The sequence below is a fragment of the Penicillium crustosum genome (assembly GCF_028827405.1).
Source record: "Penicillium crustosum strain IBT 35664 chromosome Unknown utg000002l_segment0_segment0, whole genome shotgun sequence".
NCBI lineage: Eukaryota > Fungi > Ascomycota > Eurotiomycetes > Eurotiales > Aspergillaceae > Penicillium > Penicillium crustosum.
Window position 1 is genome coordinate 2,241,150 of NW_026623123.1, and position 22,090 is coordinate 2,263,239.

Below are 22,090 nucleotides of genomic sequence, written 5' to 3' on the forward strand. Positions count from 1 at the left end.
TCTGGCCTATATATATAAATCTCTAATGAAATTATAGAGATTCTCTTACTCTTTAAGCCTACCTTTTCTTCGTAAACCGCCTTTTGTTATATAATCTGTATATGCTGCACAGAAAGAATGGGATAAATTGATCGGCTTAGTTGATTGGATTATCTTCGATAACTAGTATTGGCGTTGATAAAACCCTTTAGACTTCGATTTGGATCTAGACCTTAAGTCAATCTAGAGAGAATCACCTAATATACCGATACTACTACCTTATCTCGCAGCTAATTGTAGCACTCTTAGTTCAATCCAATCTATTAGTATATCATAATATGTAAAGAATAGGGCCGAGAGGCCTTATACTATCGAGTATATTTTCTACCCTAACTATAATAGCGAGTACGCCTTTCGTTAGACGGGGCCGGATCTATTGTCCCTAGATATCTGTGCCGATAATATTTTCCTCTACGTGTTAGCATTCTTTCTTTTTAAACGGGTATACTAGATAGAAATCCGGCTTAGTAAGCTTAGTACGGGAAACGAAGAGGTTGTAGAAGAGTATCCGTTTATTCTTCCGCGGGTTGAATCGATATTGGGGAACCTACGTAGAGTATATGGTTAGATACGTAATATTATCTTACGGAATAGCTATATAGGAAGTACTAGGGAAACCCGATTTTAATTGTCTTTACGACTATAAATAGAGACTGTAGTAGATACTGGTATACGGAGTGTAATTCCTCTATCTTATATCTATCCCTCTCTGCCTATAGTATCGTTTAATCTACAATTCTTTATATAGAATATTGTAGGAAACTGGGGAATATAAGTGCTCCGGCTCTTAGATAGCCTATTATTATAATAGGGTCTGTTCTGACCTTTCTGTGGTTTTATCGAACTTGTGACGATTGAGACTGAACTGCACTATCCTTTCTGCCAGTCCTGGCCGCCTGCGGGGGTTTCTGCCAGATGTCTCCGACTTGTAGATGTTTGCATGGTTTGTATGAGGAGACAGGACCAGGACCCACAAAGGTCCTGCCAGGCAGGTTTCCTTTCTTCTTCTTTCCTTTTACTCCCTGTACTTAGTATTCTCGTTGAAATGCACTCTTTTGTTTAAGAACTGGCTGGTAACAGAACTAAGATGAAGGGGCTATTTAGATTTATAGATTTTTGGATAATAATCTTAATAGAACAAAATATAGATAACTATCGCGTTTGCTAAATAATATGTACTATCTTTCGTAGTTATCTTTTTATTTGTAGGAAGCCCTAGGTTTCCTACAACCGGTAATATATAAATAGGGGCGTATTATAATATATAGTATTAGAGACTGCGGGAAATTAGCGCGTTAGAGATATTCCGTACTAGAACCGAGTCGGTAAATTGCGATATTGAAATCTCTAGTATAGTTGGGCTTCCTCTAGGCGATAAGTTGAAGCGGAGTAGAGAGTATCTAAAGCTCGCTAGCTAAAGTACTCGAAATTATTATTAAATCGGCTACGTTTACGATAGATTAGGTATTAGGAACTGGCCTTAGCGCCGTTACTACGGCGGTAACTAGTACTATAGCGATTATCGGTATAAGTCTGTTTATAGATTGTATAGTTAATAAAGAAGTAGAGTTCGAATAGACCTATCAGAGGGGTAGGAACTTATAGTAGTTGAACGGGTTTATTCTATAAGCTACGTAATACAGAAACATTGAGTAAAATATCTTTTTTTTTTCTATTATTTTTCTGCTATTAAATCGGGTATATATAGAAGATGATTATAACCTATAAGCCTGGTTGCGCGTTTATTATATCTAGAAGATCTATTATAAAATAGTTATAGATGTTTAAGTAACTAAACTACCGGTATAGTAGTTATTTAGATATATTTTAGTACTCCTATAACGCTACCTAAGCTAGTTTATAAGTAAATAAGAACTCGGTTACTCTCTATATTGCTTTGGATCTTATCCTTATAATAATACAGTTTGTATAGGCCATTTAACTTCTAGGGTACTCCTCTATAGTAAATTCCTTATTACGGTTATAAGGAATGTTTATCATCTATTTTCTAGAAATGTATATAAGGAGTAAGCGAGAATATAAGTAATACGCTTTTTAACTAAATACGTACGTTAAGATTGTAATCTTACTATATATTCTCTCTTCTTAGTCTTTTCTTTATTCTTTTTACTGCGAGCTTTCGTTATAATCGTATACTAACCCACTTATCCTTTCTAAACTTCATATTGCTAGGACCTATTATAGCCCTATTTAGCCATATTCCCTTTATTATAGCTTTCTCGCTCCTAACTGAATATACTACTACGGCTACTTCTAATAACAATTATAGAAACAAGCTTATTTTCTACCACTTTATAGTATAGCACTCCGGTATCCCCTATTAAATCGTAAATCTAGTACTAACTCTTATTAGGTTGGTATTATTAGTAACCGCTAGAGTGCTAGCGACTATAACGACGATATAAAGCGCGCCTAATATATAGGTATCGACGCTTTCGCCTTAAACATCGGTACTGATTCTTATATAGACGAGTAACTAGGGTTTACGTATTAATCTACCGCTAATAATAGTATAAAAGTGTTTATCTCTTTTAACTTTAACTAGTAGTAGACTAGTTAGGGTAATATAGTCGGCGTGAAGATCGCGTAGTATACCAATCTGCCTACCTAGCTTAAGGTTAATAGGAAAGTATTTGTGTCTTCGTTCGCCGGTAATAGTATCGATATTGTAGCGATCAGAGCAGCTGCCGATAGCGATATATATTTTATACCCAATTTCTACCCTAGTCGGGGTGATTTCAGTAATCTTTAGGCCGCTCTGAACTAGATTGCGTAGGGAAATAATAAAAGTAATAGGTCTCTAACTCCTAGTAAGTAGCTCGCTGTTACCGATAGTAATAATACTTATAAGACGGCTCTTAACGGGAAGCCCTATATCGTATATAAGTGGCTTAAATAAGGTATTTTTTTCTTCTTATACTAATTCGAAATTAGCGGTCTCGCCTTAGTTCTCGATATATTTCGGCGGCGAAGTCTCTTATATAAAAAGCTAGGTATTTCCCTCTAGACTCCTATAGTATAACCGATAGAGAGAAATTCTAGCTACTAGCCCTCGCTTTATAGAGCTTCTTACCTAAAATGACTATAGCGAATCGTACTATATTAGTCCGCTATTATCGCTGTATATAGACGATAGGGCCTCTAAATAGGTTATAGGAATATAAGCAGAACTCTCCTAAGAAGTATAAGGGGCGACAGCGAATAATGTATAAATAGGCTATATAATAGCTAGCTCGATATAGCGAAGCCTTTTATAGCCGCCTATAAAGCTGGCTCAAAACTACTAATCCGTTTCCTCGATAAAGAAAAGCTGGTCTACTAGTACCGAACGACCCCTAAGAATATTAACTATAATATAACCGATACGACAATTCAAGGGTACTCTAATAGCTAGAGTGGCAGTTTTATCTATAGACGACCCGATAGCGCGGATAATATAACCGACGAGGTGTTTATTATAACGATGCTAAAGACTCCTACTACTGTATATATATAGTCTGGCTGCGAGGCTGAGACTTATAATACTAAGGCCGGAATATAGTCGTACTCTACGCCGATAGGTATAGGTAGATAGACCTTTAAGGTTATTCGTAAAGGAAAGACGGTTAATTCTCTGTATAGGATTAGTCGGAGGGATATTACTAACGCGTATCCTTATAGTATCTACAATTTTAATGTTTATATAGGTACTCTGCCGGCGGAACCCTCTATTGACCGGCTATAGCCGGCTGGATTGGTATTATTGTTGTAGGGATTGTAGATTATATATCCGACTATACTGGGTGCTAGGTAAAAGAAGCAATTTAAGTATTACTATACTCTTACTAGATTCTAGAGGATATTAATTCCTTAAACAGTCAGTTAAAAGACTTTATAGCTTAAATATCAGACGATCTGCTTTATCTTTAATATAAAACACTATTTCCCTCTAATAACTGCTGCTTACCTATCTATTATATTGCTATAGAATTACGGATCTCGGTAGAAAAGTTATCGAATTAAGAAAACCTACTATATATATAGACGGTTTATAATTAAAATTAAATTAATAATATTCCTATACTATTCTGTATATTGTCTAGTTTCCCTTAGCGTTAACTTTAAACAAATATAGATATCGGACTGATTGAGCCGCTGACTATAACCGATTAGCAACTATTGTAGGTGATTCTATAGGTATCAATATAGTAAATGTCGTCCTAGAAGATATATAAGATCCAGTACTATACGTGGTATATATTATAGTGTTCCTTAATTTAACGTGGCCCGCTTGATTATAGATATATACTAGGCCTAGCGATAGAACTAGAGAAGAGTTATTATGATAAGACTAATTGCGAGAATATCTATCTAGGCTTCGATTTCCCTAAACGCTTTAATAATTGAATAACTAGTCGGTCTGTATAGTATAAACTCCCTTAAAGATATATATTGTCTCCGCTTTTTCGGACGTCAGAATCTAAGGGTTAACGGTAAAGGGTTTTATATTGATGCCTGATCACGAAATTGCTTTAAGTCGATTTTTTAAAAAGTGCGGTATAATCCTGGTCCGAGCCTAAGATTATTGAACGACCGACCTACTATAGAGAATAGAGGTTGTTTATGTTTATATTTATATTATGGTCAAACGTTTAAGTCCGTTCCTTAACTATATATGTTCGGTGCTGTAAGGTCATTTCAGCGAGCAATTTTCTCTAGACTTTATGGCAATAGACTTATCGATAATCTGGTATTTAAATCATTGAAAAGGCTAAATCAAAAATACCTTAATAGGATAATATAACGTTATATATCTCTTATCCCTACGGCCTACTTAACTATTTTCAGTACTTACGCGTATAATTATGACCTAGTTCCTTAGTACTAAGTTATAGGTGTATACTAAGTGTATTAGAGTTTAATAATCTATATATATTTTCGGATAATACTGATATACTAAGTAATAGGGCTAAGAGATCTTTTCGTCTATTAAAGTCGCCTCTAAGTAAGGACCGTCCACTAACTTATATAGTGCGTAATATACCAATAGGAAGAAACGCGGATAACGATCTACTAGAAATCAGGCCGTAGATTGGCTTTCTTCGCTACTAGCTTTGCTATAATCGCCGATTATTATTATATTATAAAAATAACTCAGAAGATCTAGAAGTATTCCCTCTAGAAGGGATCTACTCGCGAAGGCGAACTAAATATATAGCGAATAAGGCTAGGCTCTAAGCTTCCTATAGAATACTCCCTATGATATATGAACTGCCGGCAGATGAGATAGCCAACTATATAGTGAGTTTGCCAATAAGCTCTACGAGGTCAACTAGTCAACTAACCATTAAGCTGATACCGCGCTAGCTATAATCGTACTCTAATTAAAGGCGGGCGGCGTGGGTCCGAATATAAATACGCGCGTAAGCGAAGCGTACTAAGGGTATTGGGATTAGGGTAGATTGTTTTACGTACTAAATAAAGCTGCTAGAAGTTGATAATTCGGTTATTATAACGATAAGGTTTCTATACGCCTAGGCTAATATATTTACAACCTACTTCGCGTAGTTGCCTATCTAAATACTTCCGGTTTACGTATTTAGTTCCTCGGATAATAACGATTGTAGCCCCTTTCCGTCCGCGCGAAATTGTCGTACTTATTTAATTTAATTATCCTCTCCCGTAACTATTAGTAGTAGATATTAGTAGTCCCTAATTGTAGACTAGATACTATCGGGCAAATCTTCGTCTTTACCCTATATATAAAATGTATCGGGATCGAAAATCATTAGTCGGAGATTTCTTCCCGCGCGGGGTTAAACAGTCTTTATAACAGCCTTATATATCGACGGACTTATATATACTATATAATAGCTTATCAGCACTATAACGGCCTTCCGTTTCTAACCTATAATAGGAAATAAGATCGGAATCAGTAATACTTACCCGCTATAGCTATAGCTCCGTATTAGTTATTAATAAGTCGCGTAACTTCCTCTTCAATATTAACCGAGCTATAAAAGTACTAGAGCCGCTTACCCTATTAGTAGGAAATATTTTCTTCGGGGCCTAATTAGGTACGTAGGCAGTAGATACTGAATTATAAAATCTAGAGCTTAGTTAGATTACGTCGCCTAGGATAAGTTATATTTATAGATAACTTACACAAAACCCTTTCCGATTAAGATAGAATAGCTATTTTATCTATTTGTTTATCTACTTTAGATACCCTATATACACTATATTAGTAAAGGCGATCCCTAGGCTCCGAACTATAGGTTAAACATAGGGATATACTATCTATACTAACTCGGCGCTTCTAGAGAATCTCTAGCTTCCGCACTATTACTTCTCGCTTATAACTGGCTTATACTAGTATCTTAATATACGACAGCGCTCGAAAAAATCTAATATCCTTTACCACAAAGAGGATTATACCGAACCGATAGAAATTGAGAGGGTATCTATAGGGTCCGAGTACGATAACTAGCTACCTACTCGGGAATTCTAGTACGTCGTGGTATAGCTTTCGCGTAAGCCTAAGTTAAGGCTTAGCTACTATATATACTATTCGTTAAATCGGTCCGTCTTCCTAAAACGTAATATAGAAAAGAGGAAGCTAAAAATAAGCGCGGAAGCTAGCCCGTAGTATCTAGAGCTATATATACTAGCTAGGGCGGATCGGTCGGTTAAGGGGTAGTATAGTATTAAGCCAGAGGAACTAGCTTATAGAGTTTATAATTACCTTATTTCGAGAAGATTTCTAAGGCTTCTGGTTTTATACGGCCACTATACAGATAACGGTACTAATAGAAAACTATAGGCAAATAGCGCCTACTAAGTACTACCGATATAGTAACTATCGCTCTATAAGGTAGTATATAAGGGCGTAGATCGCGGTTACTGTAAGAAGATAGTGATATTTTATCGCAAACTATATATAACGCCGTTAGATTGCCGCGTAAGTTACTAGTATTACGAGAACGAGAGTAGATCCTACCTATATTAAGTTAGCTATAGCTACCTATACAACTCGTAAATATAGCTCTATAGATAGTAATACGTACCGCTATTAGAATAATATACCGTAGATTTGTAAGGTTCGTTGTTTTAGCGACGCTGACAAGTAGCGAATAGTACAATAGAGAATAGAATATATATATATAACCTACCTAGCGATAGAACCATACGAGTATATAACGGTCTATATATAGTAGATCTACCGGAAAACTAAAACTCACACTAGTATATAAAGGGATTAGGTTGATAACTACTAAAGAGCTAGCTCTTTTCTGTACTTCCCTCTAGGAATAGGTTCGTAACCGAAGGCTAACAATATTTACTATAAGTATAACAGCTAATACTAGTGCTTACTAGTACTAGGAGATATCTAGCTATCTTATACCCTTTAGTAGGTGGACGTAGGCAAACTACTGCTAGGAGCCTAACATTTTTAATTGGAAGGGGCGACAAAAGCCTATATATCGTCTCCCCCGCGCCTAGCGCTATATACCTCGTCTAAGCCAATAGATCAACTATATTGATAGGACGGCTATAGCGCTAATAGTATATAAGTTAGGGAGAGAGGTACTAGCAAACCATCGATATAAGTCTAACCTAATCGGGGGCATTCTATTTAGTTATTAATAACTTAGAGGGATAGATAATTATCTATATAGAGGCGGCTAAGCCTAGCTTTTTATATTGTTAATTTCCTAAGGGCAGAAAGAGCTTTCTCTCGTAGTTTTAGGTAATAAGCTCTATCCCTTTACAGTCTATTTATTATAGGCTTATTTAGAGTAATACTCTGCCTATCTTTTATATAACCCCGTGTTAGAACGGTCGCTGTAATAAAATAATCGTCCGTATATCCTAATATATATCGCTAGCCTATTTACCCAGTAAAATGCTAGAATGATCCGGAGTGAATCTCGATTGATTTTTAAAGAATAAGATATAAATGATAGCTAGAGACTATTCTTATTTGATAAAAGTTATTAGATATAGGCAAACCTTATATATCTTATGAATAGCCGATCTTGGCTTAGATAATAGCTATCCCGTCTTTTCCGCTCTATCTTATCTTTAGTAAGCTTCTTTATAGTATAACTATTACGGGATCTAGTAAGGAGAGCTAGAACTTTTAGGTTTGAAATACGTTTCGAGTCCTGGATTAGCCTTTTGACTATTTTTACGTCTCCTTCTTTAACTACTAACCCTAGCGCGGTTTCGCCCTAACGATTGCTTAAATTGAGATTAATATTAGGATGCTAAAGTAGGATATCTAGAATATTAAAGCTTTGATTACGGATAGCTACGAAAAGTGCACTCTCCTTATCAATGCTGTTTAGCTGGTTAATCTTCAATCGATTACTTTATTCTACTAATAATTTCACTATATTAATATCGCCTCTTTCGGTAGCTAGGCAGAGCGGGGAATCTTTATATATATATCGAGTATTGATTTTAAGCTTGTTATAAGTAAGGAGTAATCTTATAACTATAATATTACCCTCCGTTATAGCTAGGCGGAGAGGTAATCGAAAGCCCGCGTAGATATTTGGGTCGAGAGTCGGTCTTATAAGAAACTATCGTAGAATAACTGTATCTATTCTTCTTACTAGATAGTATAGTGAAGTAGAAGGCTCACTATATCTCCCTCCTCCTCCGACTATATTAATATCTATATCATTTTCAGCTAAAAGTCTCTCTATAATATTATCGCGATGACTAGAAGTCGAATACTATAGCGGGGTATTTCTAGAATCGTTCTTACAGTTTATGAGAGCGTTTTGACGTAGTAACAGATCTACTACTGCGAGATATCTACCTATTATAGCTACGTAGAGCGGCGTACCGTTTCTTTAGTCTAGTATACTACAATCGATAGATCTTTTATCGAGAAGTGATTTAACAGCCGATAGACTTCTACTAGCAGCTACAAGATATAAGGCCGTTCTTCTCTAGTAATCCACTGCGTCAACGTCTTCTCCCTAGCTGAGCTGTATTTACAACGTACCAGGGTCCTTACCGTTCGTATTATCTCTAATTATTTCTATATTACCGGTATACGTCTCACTCTTTGTCTCGGGGTATACTATTCTATAATAATCTAGGAACAAATATTTGATAGGCTCCCTATTCTTAATATAGGCTTCGATCTAAGGCGATATACTATCCTAATTTATCGTATCAGAGTTAGTACTTTTGGAGAGTAGTATAGCTATAAGCTCTTTACTTTTATAAAAGACTGTAAGCTAGAGCGCGGTTTAGCGCTAGCAATATAAAAGATCTATCTCGATATTAGGGTATTAGAGGAGCCTTTTTACGACGGCAGATAAATTGTTCTCTACGCTATACCATAAAACACTCTTTCTAGCCTTATTCCTTAGGTTGACTTTTATCTTTTAATTCTTTAAGAAGAGCTTAAATATCGACCCGTATCTATATTATATAGCTATTATTAAAGGGGAGCAATTATTAACTAATATATTAACGTTAGCTCGGTAGGAGAGTAAGGTTTTTATAAAGTTAGTACGGTTAGCTTTAGTAGCCTAATAAAGTGTAGAGCTGTTCTGGTACTTAATATTGTATTTAATTAAGACCAACCGTAGCTTTAGATAGAGTATTCGGCTGGTTCGGGCAATAGCAGAAATTTCGTATCCCCCTAGGGTATCGGCTATTAACTAAAGAATCTCGGTCGGTAAGTCTAGGATAGTGATAAGTAACTTAATAGTCTATATCTCATTATTAGTCTCTGTAAGCCTTAATAAATAAGTATAGCTTCTTAGAAGTAATAACTATTATACTATGATTGTGTTAGTGGTCTGTTCTATTTCGAAAAGGAATAAAGGTAGCCGCTAATTCGATAAGAGATATACTTTCTATATAGTAATGTAGAGTAATAATTGTTTAGTAGATAGGGTGTAGTCGTGGCTTTATAGATTGTCCTATTATAGATAGTTTATTACTAAACTCGAGTACGGAGCACTATCTAACAGATTCTATACAGTTATTTACTAGCCCTTTGCTCCTAGAACCTAATTCTAAGTTCCCGGGGGCCTAGGGGCTCCTAGGATTACCCGTAGTATTCCTAGGAATATTTATTTAGTTCCTAGGAGCTTATATTAGGCTCCTAGGGACTCGGTAGTTCCTAGGAGAGACAATATCGTCTAGGGAGACGAATAGAGAGTATATAATAGACTTATTAGACTTAGGCTATTTCCTTTAGGTAACGTAAGATAGCTGACTTTATAACCTTAGAACCTACAGTATAGAGTAAATCTAATAAGCACCGTAGCTAACAATCCGGGTATAAAGTTAGCTGAAGTCCCTATTATTCTTATACCTCAACCATAAGATAGTTATATAGATTCTAACTATATTATATACACTACTAGCTACGGCGTTGCTACTAGCTAGCTGTGTCCTTCTTATATAGTCTCGTCGAGCAGTTTAGAAAACCTTATTATATTAAAAACTCGATCTTGCCGTGTTTACGCCGAAGATCGTTCTACTAGTAGTATATATAGGACTAAGCTGGAGTAGAAAATGTGAGATAGGGAGAGAAGTAATATTAGGGGTAACTAGTTTATTTCCCTCTATACTCGTGGTATATACTATCACGTTGTTTCTCGGTTTTACGTTAACTACTAGATATTAGTATCTCTGAATAAGCATTTTCCTGTAAAGCCTCTCTAGTACGCTATATCAGTTGATAATCTGTTTTCCGCTATTTATACTTTTCTCGTACTTAATAAAGATTACGGCTACGGTAGTTAGTACTTACTTTAATCGCCTACTATAAGTCGTCGTACTCTTCCTTTTCTTTTGGATTATCTAGGCTTAGGTTCTCTCTTATAGTAGGTAGACGGATATATAATAGCCTATACTAGGACTCGAGCGTAACTATATTGCGCTTTATATTATATAGTTAGAGTGGTAGCTATCCTTCTTCTAATTGTAGTCTTAGGGGTTGTTCTGTCCTATTAGCTAGTATCGCTAGAGGTAAATCCTTACCCTCTCGGTAGTAAAGATTATAATTTACTGCCTTTTCTAACTTTTACAGCTCTAACTACTTATCCTTATAGTCTAGATGGTTATATCGTTTTACGCGGTACGAAGTACTGGAAGTCTAGTCGGCGAGTATTTAGTTTATTTAACCTACGTAGTAGGTAACGAATTCTAGGGATATAGGGTTAAGGGCTTTATTAGTAGGCTATTATAGGCTTACTATTGTCGTATACCGGAATTATAATATTATAGTAATACGGCTCCGAAACGGTTTTGATATATTTAAGCTTAACGGCAAAGACTAATATCTAGGAAACCTATCTACTGGTAAAATGGCTAAGTTACCGGCCGATCGATCGTTCTAAACTTTAAGTATACTAATAAGGTTTCCCCGAACTTTATCTAGTATATTTTTAATAGAATGTAAGCGAGCTATCTACTTATCTTAGCGAAGCTTTAAGTAGCTTCCTTCGTTATATAGCTGAATATTTCCGGCCTATAGCTTTTCGTTTGCTTCTTTAAGCTACTTACTATCGGTATATTTAGAAACGTAAGACTCCTATAAATACCGGTAGTATCCTACTAGGCGTATAGCCTAAAATATAAGCTCGGTATCTTCTTCTTTAAGCTATTTCAATATCTTAAGTACGGGTTGGAAGGGCTCTATAGATAGATTATTCCTTATAGTGTCGTGATTCTATATATAATTAGTCAGCGGGGTCCTCTATAGCTATATGTCTATCTTACCGGCTGCGAGACTTTATAGCTAGATACCGAGGTATTCTCGGCCGAACTTGCTTGTACGCTCGGTGGTACCTCTCTATATCTGTCTTTTATTTCAGGCAATTTGCTGGGACCCTTTATTGTTAGTCGTGTTAGTAAAGACGCTACTATCTAAGTTAGGAAATTAACGTCTCTTTATAGCCCTGCTTATCCCGCTGCTAATAATAGATTATGGTCAGAAAAGGCCGATTAAGAAAGGTATACTGCTTAGATAGGATTAGCAATCCCTTAACTATATATAGTTGTCCGCCGTCTAATACTCAGTTCAGTTCCTATAAATACCGTTTAAAACTAAGGTTGGGGCGGATTTCCTTTTTAGAATAATATTTATACTGTTAGAAAGAAAACGCGTTTATATCTAATGCGTATGTTTATATGACATATATATAACAGTAATACGGGCTGGTAAAATTTATTTAGGAATGCCTATAGTACCTTCCCGTTAAGACCTAGACAATATTAAGAGTAAACGGTGTTTTCTGGCGCCCTTAAAAATGCAATGCCTTCCTTTGATATAGGAACCGCCTCCAACTACTAATATGAATTTGTGCCCTCCTAAAACTTCCAATTTTGAGCTGCGTAAGGCCAGGCAAAGCCCTATTCATGCTGCTGTGCTATATTACAGAGTGCTCAGTAATAGCGACTCTAAGAAGCCCGGGGGGAGCTAATTTAGCGCAATTACTTATTATAGAGCCTAAGTAATGGCTGTAATCTCTATACAGAACCCTTGCCTTGTAATGACCTTTTCTTTTTTTTGCTTTTTAGTTGGTATAGTAGTAGATGTATGCTAGGGGCTTAGGAAGCCTTAGGTTTGACCTAGTGTTTAGTTCATAGGAATACGAAAGCTATTTAGGTGAGGGCTGTTTATAGCTCAACACGGTATATGTAAGTTGAAGTTTTCTACTGTGTTTGGATTGGATGGATGGTTGTTGAATAAAACATTGTAACAACCCGGTTTATTCAGGTCACTAAATCAATTTCTGAATTCTGCTAATTGAAGGCTCGACCTCTTGGGGCATTGTTTCTCTCTGCTAGCCCCTTCTGTACAGGATGGATCGAAATTAGTTTCACCACTTTGTTATCATAGACTCCTTCTCGAAACCTATTCCGAAACACGCTAATCCATTTCGGATTAGGCGCGATGTCAGGTATTGAATGGTGGTGAAATATACAATCACGTGACAAAGTCGCTTCGAAATATCTGTAACGGTTCCTGCCAAGAATACTGACATCTCGCAGCCTGGGCCGGAATGTTGCCAAACTAGACTGCAGTAGGATATCGAGAGCCAACAGCCCACCGTATATAGATTACAGAGAGAATCAGAGTCAGATCGGATCCTGTTTTTTCCTTGCTCACTAGTATAAAATAACATCATCAAATAATCGTATATTATTTCTAGTCATGCTGCTCTCACCCAAAGTTGTAGCCAATAACCATATCATATCCCGGGTGCGATATTGCCACTATGCAGTTGGAATCCCAGCGTTGCCATCCGGAACAATAGTTGGATTAACATGGAGAGTCATGTGCTAGAGCGATGTGTTAGAATGTCCACTACTTTGGGTAACAAGATATAGAACTAACATCGGTCAAACTCGATAGAGAATCAAAAAATTGCCGACAAGCGACACACATATGATGCTCTTTCATATCGTGTTGAACAAGTTCATCGGGCCTGTCAAATTGAATGTCGCAGGATATACAGATGTTGTGCTCAGCCCCCAAATGTTCGTCAAGCTCAACCAGCTTCTCGAATTCCAATGGTGGAACACAAACATGACAAAAATGGTGAAACTGGGAATTTTGGATATGCTGTAACTTGGCGGAAAAGGAATCGAAGTTGATTCCGCAGCGTGTGCAATAATATTGTTGCAGACTCATTGCTGTATCCAATTTGTTTTAGCGTCATGTCTTTTAAGTCTTGTGCGTATCACGGACCAGTTATATTAGTTGGAGACGACGGAGATAATGTTTTGTTGCTCAAACCTAGGAAAATAGGGATTCACTGTCTCTGTGACAAAATACTATTCTTTCCATTTCCTGTTTACCCTTTTATCATTCCTGCTCTATAGGCGCTCTCAAATGTGGCGGTGTGCAAAGCAAGAAACATCCCAAAGTATGGCTAGATAAGCCACGAATACAATCTCACATAGGGCATATGGTTTTTGCGGGGCTCTCTCGATCGCCCAATAAGCTCATAAGCCCCGCCACACCAATCACTGTTTAGCATGTGATAGGCGTATGTATAACCTTCTGAAAGTTAGGGAGACTTTACAAGACTAATACAAAATCTATTTTGAGCTGTTATTTACGGCTGTATCATATTACCGCCAGGAGAGCAGTTCAGGAGAAGACTAACTGTAATAGGTAGTAGCGTGTTTCGAAAGAGGGTTCGAGAAAGAACCTCTGTGTGTAGGTGGTGAAACTGATTTCGATCCATCCTGTATCCTTTCCCTCATTTTGCCGGTGGGCATTGTTGGTGAGGTTTGGGCTGTAGACGTTGCATCCACTCCTGTCGAACTTCCTCCTGGGTAACGGCTCTCTTATGTTGCAGCTTTTGTTCTAAGCCCTTATTAAGGGGACTAAACGCCGTGAGAGATTTCCACCACGTCTCTGGTCTTAAGTATCTCTGTTGAAGCCGCAGTCGAAGCGTAGTTTGTGATCGCTTTAAGGGAGGTTTAGGGCTATTAGCAGCCTTAGTCTTTAGCGACGGTTGTATGTTGAAGCAATGGTCAAGTAAAGGTATAGTGTCAGATGTATCTCGTAAGCGGCGCGTTGACCGACGGGAGATATTACCTATTATCTAAGATAACGTGGGAGGGGATATGATGCTTTGACTGGGGGAAATCAGGCTATTTATCGTCTCTCTTATTATTACTATCACTAGAAAGTGCTCCGTCTTATAGAACCTGGACAGTAGGTCTCTCGTCCCTTATTTAGTAGAATAGAATGAGAAATTATTAGTGGTCGATAGTAGGTCTATACTTAGGCGGCCGATAAAGTTAATTGTACTCCCTCTAGACTTATCTCTTTCCTATATACTCAACTGCTTGAACTTGAGATCCCGTTGAAGATTTTCAACGTTTTTAGTCTTCGGTTACCGGCTTAGCCCTACTGGGATATTTATACTTAAACGATAATATAATTTCCGCTAAACGTTCAGTCCTCAACGCCTTAAATAAGATGCTTAACGTATAGGCTGAATATATAGAGGGCTTACGGCCTTGCTTGATAGACTAAAAGCAATCATAGTCCTTAGTAGTAATGAGAAGCGTACGTTCTTCAGATAACAGTGCTGTAAGGTATTAGCAGTCTATATACGTAGGTAACTATATTCCCTCAGTCTAATAAGACGAATTAACGCGCCTTAGTTGACCGACTTAACCTTATCGTTGCTCCTAGCTAAGTCCGTCTATAGCTATTAGGCGGGGATAGATACGCTTAGTCGATAACGGAATCTAAAAAGAGCCTATTATAGTCGAACTTAGGCAGTAGAAGTATAGGCCTATACCGGTCTATTTGCGAAGAAATAGGCCGGTCGCTTAAGGCGGTTACTCCGTAGACGCTATAGACTACCTAATTAGAACGGGACCACCTACCTAGAGAAGAGGTAAGTATTTTTTTATCTATTAAGCCGCCCTGAGGGCCTATACAGCGCTAAAGATAGACGTAAGACGCGACCGGTATATAGCGAAAAGGAAAGCGGATTATTTACGGCAAAAATCCGCGAATTAGAATACGCTAACCACGATATAAGCGGCGAGCTTAACCGTACACGTATCTATCTAGAGGAGTCCCTTAGCGAAAACCGCGAAATACAAGCTAAAGTCCGTCGGCTTTAGGATAAGCTGGAGTACAATTCATCCCGAGTAAGTCACTTAGAAAACGAGCTAGTTCGTATTATAGGGGGGATTGCTAAAGCTATATAGGTATTATAGGTTTATTAGGCGTAGGAGAGGAGTATATCAGATTCGTATAGAGACAGATAAGATAAATCCGGTGATAGTATAGACAGTATAGTGCTAGGAACGCCGGCTCCGATACGCGATAGCTTATCTTAACCTCTTTCATATTGTAGTTACTGTATAGGCGGGCGTTATATATATACGTATAAGAGCTGTTTGCTAATAAATGTTATATTGTAGGCGAATGATAGCGAATATATTATTAGGGCCTTTTATATCTAGACTATTTAGTAGGCCTTACGATTATAGAAAAAAGCTGCGAAGGAGAGTCAAAGCTTCGGCGTATTTTCGTGTTTCCGTGTCGCGTATTTACGTTACCTTATTGTAAGCTAAGGCTCTAGTAGACTGCGACATCGCCCATGGACGGGCGGCTGGGCAGTGCCCACGGGCCTTATGTAAGCGGGCGATGGGCACTATCCATACGCCCATGGACGGGCCCTACCCTTAGGGCCCATTGTCCATGGACACCGTGGGCGCCCATGGGCCTTTTTAGTAAGCAGAATTTCTTGACCTCGTGACCTGCATTATTTGTGCATTTTTTCTCTGTATTTTTGAGTAATTCGATTACATGTACAATGACTTGATAACAATGACTTGATACTACTGTCAATTTTCTGACCGAGGTCAGAAATGAGCTTTAGAAGCCTTTATACAACAACTTGACACATTGTCACTTTTTTGACCGGGGTCAGAAATGAGCCTTGGAAGCCTTTGCATAATGACTTAGGCATTCATTATATTCATACATTCACACTAATACGATACAAATTGATCATTATTGGGTTTGCCACGCTTCCTTGCTTCTCTTAAACCAGGGCGCTTTTGAGTGCTACCCTTATCTCTATAATAAGGGAGATGAGGACTGCTCTCATCTTCGCTGTCGACTAGCTCACTTCTCTGTCGCTTCCGCGTACTTAGCACTATAGAAGGACGAGGAAGCTGACTCTCTATTATAAACTCATACTCGATCAGTCCAACAGGATCATTATCCTCGGAATCCTCACTATCGCTGATTGGTTCAGGCATATCAGTGGTAAGCTCAGCCTCTCTCTGTTCGTCTGCTTCTTGCATTGAATCTAAGGACGTATCCTTATCGGGTAGTTCTTCTATTTCAATGTCGAACTGGGTTTTACACCGGAACATCATGATATCCTGGACTGTCTTCGCACTCAGCCGCCTACGTCGGTAGTGGCAGACATCCCGTGCTGAATTGAAAAGACGTTCAACTCCAGCGCCTGTTGCAGGAATAGAGAGAATGTCGCGAGCAATACTGGAAAGAATTGGGAATTCATTCTTATATTCCTTCCAGAATTGTAAAGGATCGACCTTTCTCCTTGCTATTATAGGTATTAGTATTCCTGCTCGTAATAACAGTGAATATAACGTACGCTTTTCAAGGTATCTAGCAAGTTCGTGCTCCGACGTTGATGGATCAGAGTGGATGTGAGGCAGAAGGTCAAGGAGGGCGTCTAGGTCACTTGTACTGGCTGAGTGACGCTTGGGGGGTTGCTCTTCTCGTAAGGACCGTGTCTGAGTGTGTCTTTGGGCGTAAGGAGCTATGAACTGGCGAAGCGTTTCCTTATACTGATCACTCCAGTTTGTGTCGTTCTCCGATGTACCCCACGCCTTACTTGAGAAGAAGTGAAGCTTATGCTGGGGTGCAAGAATTGTTCCAATCGCGTAGAGACTACTATGGATCTCTTTCGTCTTTGTGTAGTAAGAGGTAAGCTTTGCTATCCCAGTATTGAGGGCTTGTAGCATCGCCTTCTTCCAAGGTATGGTTTTCGGAGTGAGTCGTGCAATCGATTCCTCGAAGTGCTTAAAGAGGGCGTTATAAATACCAAAAATATGATGTACTGTTATCTCTTTGGTCTTTGAAAGCACTGTGGTAAAGCGATAGAACGGCTCTGTGATATACAGGAGGTAGTCGACCTGCCGCCATTCTGCCTTACTGAGTTTGTATTTCTGAGTCCCAATGTTATCACAGTATTCATCGTAGGGCTTGCTGAGGCGTTTCGCACGACGAAGTATTAAGAAGGTAGAATTCCAGCGGGTGCGGACATCTTGGATAGGCGTAAGTTTTGCTTTATTGGTCTGGAGACGGAAGAAATCATCGCGACGTTGGGGGCTTATATTAATAAACACAGCAAGCCCTCGAATCTAGATAGTTATTAGATATATTAAGTGATAAACAAAGTGATACACTTACCTTAATAAGGGTTTGTACAATGACTTGTTCACTCTGTGAAGTACGGAGCGATCGAGCTTGGGCTTGGGCTTGGACATCTGAAACATTCCGATCTGTGGTATCGTTCTGGGGATCGGCCTTCACCGATCTAAGTAGCTCGCGAAGGCTTAGCTGGATAATATATGTAAGACAAGGGATTCGAACAACCACCGGGCTATTCGGTAGTTCAAGGGAGTCAATAGAGTCTTGAACTGCCTGTACTAAAGTTGTGTTATTTGACGCGTTATCTGATGTAATCGCTAACACACGATCAGTAATATCAAGCTTCTTAAAGATCTCTATAAGTACTTCACTTAGATTTATACCAGAATGCGCCCTATTAAGTGGTTCGAAACCAAGTAGGAGCTCACGGTAATTCCAGTCTCGGTCGATAAAGTACCCTGTGATTGCCATAAATGCCTGCTGAAAAGGCGATGTCCAGCAGTCGAGGGCAATTGAGAGCTTCGCATCTTGTGGTAAGGTAGCGAGAATTGAATGTTGCTCCTCGTCGACCAATTTCTTGAGCCGGCGTTGAGCAGTGCGAGGATGGAGTAAAGTGGGTTCAGCTGGAGCCTTTTGTGCCATTCGAATTAAGGAAGCAAATTGCTTCCTCTTAAGTATCCGGAAAGGGAGGTTCAGACTGGTAAGATATTCAATCTGCTCTCTTTCCTATTCATCATTCGAGAATTTTGAGTTATAAGATAACTCCAGTGCCTAATATGTAATATGTTAGTTATCTTGAAGGGTATAATAATATAAGACTTACCGGTATATGCTGTATAGTCTCCTTAATCGACTGTTGTGTAGACTTGCTTTTACTACCCTTTTGGCATTTGCCTGAGGCTAGATGCCGCTTAAGTGTATTGGTGCCGCTTTGCTTTGTACTTGGATGAGGCAATGTAACCCCACACGTCCGACACATGACTAAAGGTTCGCCTGTAATATGATATGCTACCTGGTCGAAGTTCTCCTAGATATCTGATATGTGTTTTGCATCCCATCGTAGCCTTTGTTATGTCTTAGTACTGCTGCCGCGTACTGTGGTACGCCACCACTCGATAAACTTTACTTTGGACGCGTTGTTCATCGCGTCGTAGAGGATAAACTGCTTTCTCCGATCGGGGCCGACGCGTTTAAGAGAGTAATTAAGAATAGCCGGTTGAGTGAACTCGGACTCTATCAGTGAGATAGAAGTCTGTTGGCTGTTGAAGAGACTGGGATCAATATTTGGATTAAGGTTAGGATCAAATATATCGGCGACGTAGGAGAGGTCTGGTTAGGAGCTCGGAGGAAGTGAAGAAGGCCCTGCGGTATAGGCACTAGGTTGGGACATAGTTAATGTGATATAAGGGATAATATAACGACTATAGGAGAGTGAGTGATCTGAACTTATAATAGGTAACTTGCGACCGTGTAAAACGAGGATTACTAGTAAAAGGGGTGCTTTGTATAGATCTGATAGATCGTAAATTGAGTGTAGACCCACTATATATTATAAGCTGATTGGCTATAAGTGTCTTTGTCCATGGGCATGCCCGTGGGCACGCCCGTAGGCACGCCCATGGGAATATACCTAAACGCCCATCTTAAGTTACAATCGAAGGATTTAAAACTCCCAGAATAATAACACAAGTCTTTGAGTGATATAATTGACAGAATTTAGTGATATAAGCTTATAAAATAAGAATTATACTAATTATCTTTCGATCTACCTATAAGAAATATACCAGAGTGAGAGATAAAGTAGAATCCATAAGTAGTATTTTACTTATGGAAAATGCCAGGCATATACCACTGACTTGAATATATATCTTCAAGCTGTTACAGTATGATTTGATAAGTTAATAAAAATACCACACAACATGATGTATTTCGATTAAAATTTTATTCCAATTCGTATCATATATATACTAGTTTCTCATATACATAGATATTTCAGTAAAATTGATAGATGTTGTAGATTAAAACTGCCATTTTACATGGAGTTGGCAAAACAGGTGTAAATAACAGTTATTTATTATGCAAAGTCAGCGAGTTATACGTCCATTTTGGGTGACTTTATGCAATGGTGGGCATCGTGGGCATGCCCGCCGTGGGCATGCCCGTGGGCCTTGGGCGTTATGGACGGGCACTCGAAAATCCAAATAGCCCAAGGCCCACCGTGGACGGGCCTTGGGCACCTCCTAGGTGCCCATGGACGGGCGATGTCGCAGTCTAGGCTCTAGCTAATAGGACTTTTGAGTAGGTTAAAGTTAAACCCCTATAATAGGAAATATCATTTTGCTTTAATAGTACCGCGTTTATAGTAATACAAATAACGCGTTTTTAGTTATAAATTTGCCGACGTTTATTTCTAATAACTTTAAAGGGAGAGTATAGGTACGAAGGGCTTATCTATATTATAGATAGCCGTGATATAAGGTTTATAGGTAAAACATTTAAGCGTACTATATATATATATATATATATATGATATATCCTTAGCTTTACGTATCACTGATCCTATAGTATATATTGTAGTACTAACCCAATTTATACGCGGGATACTACCGGTATTTCTATCTAGCCACTACCTACACTAATACTAGAAATTAGCCCGAACAGTGAAGGCTTTCTTTATGTACTAACGCTTAAAGGTTAAGGCGAGTAATATTGGTCGTTTTACCTAAGCTAATATCCGATCACCTTCCTTACCTATCAATATATTCGGGAAGCTAATACCTTACCTAAAATAATACGCTTATATACGCTTAAATAACTCGAGGTTATAATAAGTAGTCTTATTAGCCGCGTTCACTAGCATCTTTAGTTCGCCCTTATCCCCTAATTGCTCGAAGAGTTTGCTCTGATTGGTTAGTATATAGTAGGGTTGACTAGGCGGTTAAGGCTTACGCGTAAAAGCTCCTCCGGTAAATAGTAGCTTTTTAACTCCTCAGACAGACCTTTGGCTTCGGTACTCTATAGGTAGTATAGAGGATTCTTTATAATTAGCCTTTTTACAACCTTAGCTAAAGCGAATAGCTTTAGAGTTACTGCGTCTATCTCGGCTGTATCGATTTGGTAGCTTTACTCTACTCCCGCTATAATATAGATTACCGTTAGTAAACTATACTTATATAGCCTACTAGCTGCTCTTAGTTTCCCTACTTACCGATCCTAACCCTACCGGACTCTATAAGCAATATAGTATCGGTACTTAAGGCGGCGAGGGCTCTCCCGCGACCGCGCAGATATTGAATTCCTTTAAGGACCTATTAGGTATAAGCACTACTTTCTTATATCGGGCGCTAAGACTAGCACTTATCGGCCGAATAATTGCGGTAACCTTACCTTTAGTAATAGTATATCTCGATATAAGGATCTAACTTACTAAGAGCTCTACTGACTCTTAGACTATAAATACCCGATCCTCCTAATAGTAGTACTCTAGTAGATCTAGAAAGCTAGGATAAGAGAATTGACTCCTAGTTTTTAATAGTGGCTTAATAGACGAAAACTACTGCTTCAGAAGGTAGATATTAATTAGAGCTACTTTATTGTTTCTGTACTGGGCTAAGAAGACGGACTGTCCTTAGGAAATCACTACGATCGCCTTATATATTAGCTATAGGTTTTAGAGAACCGGCTAAATATTCTAAGCTTAGTCTTAATCTTTTAGCTGCGTTAGTTTAGGATAAGCCGGAGTAGAAGTAGTTACCGCTAGATCGGGCTGGGGCCTAGAAGACGGTACAGATAGATAGGTTAGTTTTTTTAAAGTGGCCTAATCGGGTATTCCGTTATATTATATAGTAGGAGGTCTAGATAGCTAACGCTAAATAGAATCTATCTTAGGAGCGTATTAAGTGCGAGGGGATAGCTTTAATTTAGCGGTACTAGGAACCCTAAGTAGAGGGAAATGTTACGGAGTAGTTAAGGAATCCACCCTATTTAATATTAATAGAGCTATAGAGATAACTGCTATCCTATAGAACTAGATTGATACTAACCTATTAAAGCCGAGTATGGGCTGTTGTACGGGTATCTAACGACGTTAGTAATTAAGCGTTGAAAGTTGATATTATA

At 38.4% G+C, this 22,090-nt stretch overlaps 4 protein-coding genes across 4 annotated transcripts; 2 read left to right on the forward strand and 2 right to left on the reverse strand.

The window, feature by feature from the left end:
- Positions 1-11,680: 11,680 nt before the first annotated feature.
- N7487_004361 (uncharacterized protein) lies at positions 11,681-11,910 on the reverse strand (the record flags this gene model as incomplete). Its single annotated transcript, XM_056872108.1, has 2 exons — positions 11,681-11,749; positions 11,800-11,910. Coding segments are annotated over 2 exons (180 nt in total), but the record flags the coding sequence as incomplete, so codon positions are not given.
- A 1,564-nt stretch (positions 11,911-13,474) lies between these two features.
- On the forward strand, positions 13,475-13,654 carry N7487_004362 (uncharacterized protein; the record flags this gene model as incomplete). The annotated part of the gene is made up of 1 exon (XM_056872109.1): positions 13,475-13,654. The coding sequence occupies one exon, from the start codon at positions 13,475-13,477 to the stop codon at positions 13,652-13,654; it is 180 nt and encodes a 59-aa protein (XP_056729829.1).
- A 1,446-nt stretch (positions 13,655-15,100) lies between these two features.
- N7487_004363 (uncharacterized protein) lies at positions 15,101-15,678 on the forward strand (the record flags this gene model as incomplete). The annotated part of the gene is made up of 4 exons (XM_056872110.1): positions 15,101-15,109; positions 15,315-15,386; positions 15,421-15,446; positions 15,471-15,678. The coding sequence occupies 4 exons, from the start codon at positions 15,101-15,103 to the stop codon at positions 15,676-15,678; spliced, it is 315 nt and encodes a 104-aa protein (XP_056729830.1).
- Positions 15,679-20,768: 5,090 nt separating this feature from the next.
- N7487_004364 (uncharacterized protein) lies at positions 20,769-21,462 on the reverse strand (the record flags this gene model as incomplete). The annotated part of the gene is given in 6 exon segments (XM_056872111.1): positions 20,769-20,873; positions 20,921-20,986; positions 21,029-21,075; positions 21,180-21,279; positions 21,297-21,358; positions 21,399-21,462. Coding segments are annotated over 6 exon segments (444 nt in total), but the record flags the coding sequence as incomplete, so codon positions are not given.
- Between the last annotated feature and the right edge of the window lie 628 nt (positions 21,463-22,090).